This window comes from Lotus japonicus, chromosome 1 (genome assembly GCF_012489685.1).
Source record: "Lotus japonicus ecotype B-129 chromosome 1, LjGifu_v1.2".
NCBI classification, from domain to species: domain Eukaryota; kingdom Viridiplantae; phylum Streptophyta; class Magnoliopsida; order Fabales; family Fabaceae; genus Lotus; species Lotus japonicus.
The window spans coordinates 86,233,821-86,237,592 of NC_080041.1; the positions used below are offsets into that span (position 1 = coordinate 86,233,821).

The following is a 3,772-nucleotide window of genomic DNA, read 5'->3' on the forward strand; positions in this document are numbered from 1 at the left end:
ATAGAAACATAAACAAGAACAAAAGCATTGAGCAACAAACAAATACAACATAATTTGTTAACAAAATTTTAATAATGGTTTGATGATACATGATACATTACAAAATTTGTCAACATACAAGTACAATGACCCCTAAACCCTAAGCCCTAAACTTAGTACTTGAAATATACAAGTACAATGAACCCTAGGCGATATAATCAGGAGGATTTTAATCTTCCTCTACTTCAAGTCCTCTTCCTTGACTTCTGCTCCTTCCGATCCTCCTCCTCTTCTGGTCCAACCATCTTCTTCAAGGCCCAGTTGTGGAATCCAGCAACGCCGCCAACTAAGCCTAGATGTTTCCATCTTACCAAGTCTATCACCAAACATAACGCCCACCGAAAACAACCCGCTTCCGCCAGAAGGTGAAAGAGAAGCTATCGGGCATGTCGTCGTCGCCGATGCCAAAACTTCGCCTTCATAGTCACGAGCCACTACTCCATAACCAGTTATTCCCCCACTGCCATATGATGCATCAAATTTAACTTTGAACACCCCTTGGATTGGTCTTCTCCACGTGGCCTGCACATTGCTATGGGACGGAATTTGCACTTGCACGTACATTTGTGAAGTGGACAGCAACATATTAGCACGATGTAAGGCAACTGATGGAGAGAAAATGACATGATTGAATCTGCAATTGTTCCTTGCTTCCCATAGAGTATAACACAGCGTCTGGACCAACCCAATAAAATCGCCATCACCATCCAGTAAAACGGCCTCCCAGAAATCATGAAGTGAGGAAAGCTGTTCAGTCCTCAAAGCCAAAGTCGATCCAAACCAGAAACTTTTTGCTGTTGTATAGTGAAGGAAAACATGCTCCAAAATCTCGGATCCCCGACAGCACCATACACATGCTTCATCCACCTCCAAATGCCTACGTTTGAGCTCCATATTAACCGGCAAGAAGCCACGAACCAACCTCCAAGCCATCTCCTTGCAACGGGGCAGCGCACTAGAGCTCCAAAACCGTTTCCATTGCTGCGTAGAAAGGGACGTCGACATGGACGAAGAGACTGCATCTTCCTCCCAAGCTTGTTGAATGAAGCGATACCCTGTTTTCACCATGTACCGCCCATCCATTGTGGACGACCAGCAAAGGAAGTCATCATGAGCATGAGGTACTGCAAAAATACGTTGCACTATACCTAGATGAAAATTTGCTTCCACCACCTCTGAATACGTCCCTGAATTTTTTTTTTCCGATTCCAGATCGCCATTCCGCCGCCATCGCCACCTGTAAATGGCTTTTCCGGCCAATTCCTGAAGCCTTTGAAGAAACGAACACCACCACGATGATCCCCACCACGAGTAGAAGAGGTTCCAAGCCTAATTTCTTCTCCGACAAATTCGCCGACGGACCGCACGGTTGTGAAGGAAGGGACGACGGCTGTGGTTGGATTTGTCAGATCTTTCTGGAAACTTAGAAGAAAACCCTAAGATTTGCACATTAAAATTTTGATTATTGAATATGTTTTTGTAATTTTTTTTTAAAACAAAACATGAAAACCTGTTGCAGCAGGTCAAAAGCACATGGTGCAACTATGTGTAATAAAATAAATTTATAAAAGCTACGTGGAATCAATGACTGTGCAAAAAAAGAGCCACATAAGCTGGTAACACGGGTAGGGACCTATTTTGATTAAATAAAAATTCCAGGAATCCGAAATCGAAAAAAAAAATTCAGAGACTTATTTTTGTACGCCATACAATTCCAGAGACCTCCGGAGTATTTAAGCCTCAAAAGAAATACAACATATCACACTTCAAAAGACATATTCAAGTAACTTGACTTTCAAAGGTGCACTTCAAGAGAGATCACACAACATATCACAGATCATTTAGAAAATCACAAAGCTTGAAGCTTCAATCAAATGCATCTTTTAGTAACTTGGACCTTCAAGCCAAATTTCATGCCCATAACTATAGAAAGCCTCGGGGTTATAGGATGATCTTCCATGACATGTATGCGAAATTGGTGTATTATAGCAGCTGCAACCATCTTTAACATAATGAAACTAATGCCCTTTCCCAAACAACTTCTAGGCCCTGCATTGAAAGTTATGAACTTGTAAGATGGCATGTGTATAATGCGCCCTCTCTCTGATATCCATCTCTCAGGCTTAAATTCCAAGCAGTCATCTCCCCATATATGTTCCATCCTTGCCATTGGATACAACAAGTACAATATCTTCATATTTGCACTAACATGGTGTCCACTTGGGAGCGTATCATGGTTGACTGCACACTTGTGCTCAAAAGGTACAGGAGGAAAAAGCCTTAAGGCTTCACATACAGCTCCATGGAGGTAAACTAGCTTATCAAGGTCGTGACAATTATCTTCTTGGATTATACAATTATCTTTGATTTCTTGAATAATTTTACCTTCCACAATTGGATGAGTTGAGACAAGCCACAAGAGCCAACTGAGACCTGCAGCGAGTACGCTATCTCCTCCTGCCAAGAGGTTCATAGCAATGTCTCTAAGAAACTCATCACTCATTTCCCCCTTCCCACTTCCTTCCTTCATTACAGCTTTCAGCAAGTAAAAATCTGATTCCTCCACCTCTTCTTCACTCTGCTGATCTTCACGTTTGGAATACGCTATACATTGACGCACGAATTGGTCAAGATTTTCTTGGGCTACATTGAAATTTCTCTCTAGACCAATTTGCAGCCATTTTTGTAGCTTCCATATAAATGTTGGAGTGATGTGCCTGTAGAAAATTGCATCTTCCATAATAGGCAAAGATTTTACACAAGAAATCTCTGAGAGCTCCTGGAACCTGCTAGGGAGGCAATGAGGATCAAATCCAAATACAGTGGTGCTGCTGATGTCAAAGGTGAACCTCTCAAAGATATCTTGTAAGTCCACAGTGGCTCCTACTATGGATATTTGAGTTAGAATTGGTAGTAAGCAATTCTCCACCTTCTTCTCAATGGTTTGTTGAATGAAGATCAGATAGCTTTTCTTTTGGAAAATGGAATGAAGCATTGCCCTCTGTTGTTTCCAATCATGAGAATCAGAATTGAAAATACCATTTCCAAGAACTTCAAATATGTCGTGGAAATTGGGGCCTTTCCCATAGTTACCAAAATTCTTGCTTGTGATATGGTTGACATTCATGGAATCGCTGGTGAAGATAAAGTTTGTGTCTGTGAACCATGGTCCTTGAAACTTTGCAGTGCCTCCATTGTGTTTCAAGACCAAAGTTGCAAAATCATTGAAATCTGACACATTACGCCAAATTGCTGGTAGCATACCAAGTATTGGCCAATTTGGGAGCAGAACATCTCTATTGCGTCTCCAAATGTGGATGAATATGAAGAAGAGAGTGGCTGCAAATACTGCAATACATTCTATTATGGTCATTATCAAGTACGTTTCAGATTGTGTCTATGGCTCTATGCTGCAAGTAGCTAGATGATTTTCTTATATAAAATGTGCATGCATCACACTTTCAGCCATATGACCCATGGTTAAGTGGTTGAAGAGTACAGTTCTTAATGGTTGGTATATAAAACGTGTATTTCGAGTTTAGTTACTATGCACACTTATGTAAAAAAACAAAATTACACAACCATACAATTAGAATCAACTTTTCATGTCACAATTGAACTAAAATAAAATATTTAAAAAATTGAATAGAGATGTGATTGAATGTATGTATAAATTTTTTTACTGCATATAAATTAGATTCATTTATTTTTTAATAAAGATCGGTGACCATCT

At 40.2% G+C, this 3,772-nt stretch overlaps 2 protein-coding genes across 2 annotated transcripts; both read right to left on the reverse strand.

Annotated features, from left to right (window-relative positions):
* Positions 1 to 219: 219 nt before the first annotated feature.
* LOC130709926 (uncharacterized) lies at positions 220 to 1,122 on the reverse strand. Its single transcript, XM_057559061.1, has one exon. It carries the CDS (start codon positions 1,120 to 1,122, stop codon positions 220 to 222), a length of 903 nt encoding a protein of 300 aa, XP_057415044.1.
* Positions 1,123 to 1,708: 586 nt separating this feature from the next.
* LOC130727333 (alkane hydroxylase MAH1-like) lies at positions 1,709 to 3,420 on the reverse strand. Its single transcript, XM_057578440.1, has one exon. The coding sequence runs from the start codon at positions 3,410 to 3,412 to the stop codon at positions 1,910 to 1,912; it is 1,503 nt and encodes a 500-aa protein (XP_057434423.1). The 5' UTR covers positions 3,413 to 3,420; the 3' UTR covers positions 1,709 to 1,909.
* Between the last annotated feature and the right edge of the window lie 352 nt (positions 3,421 to 3,772).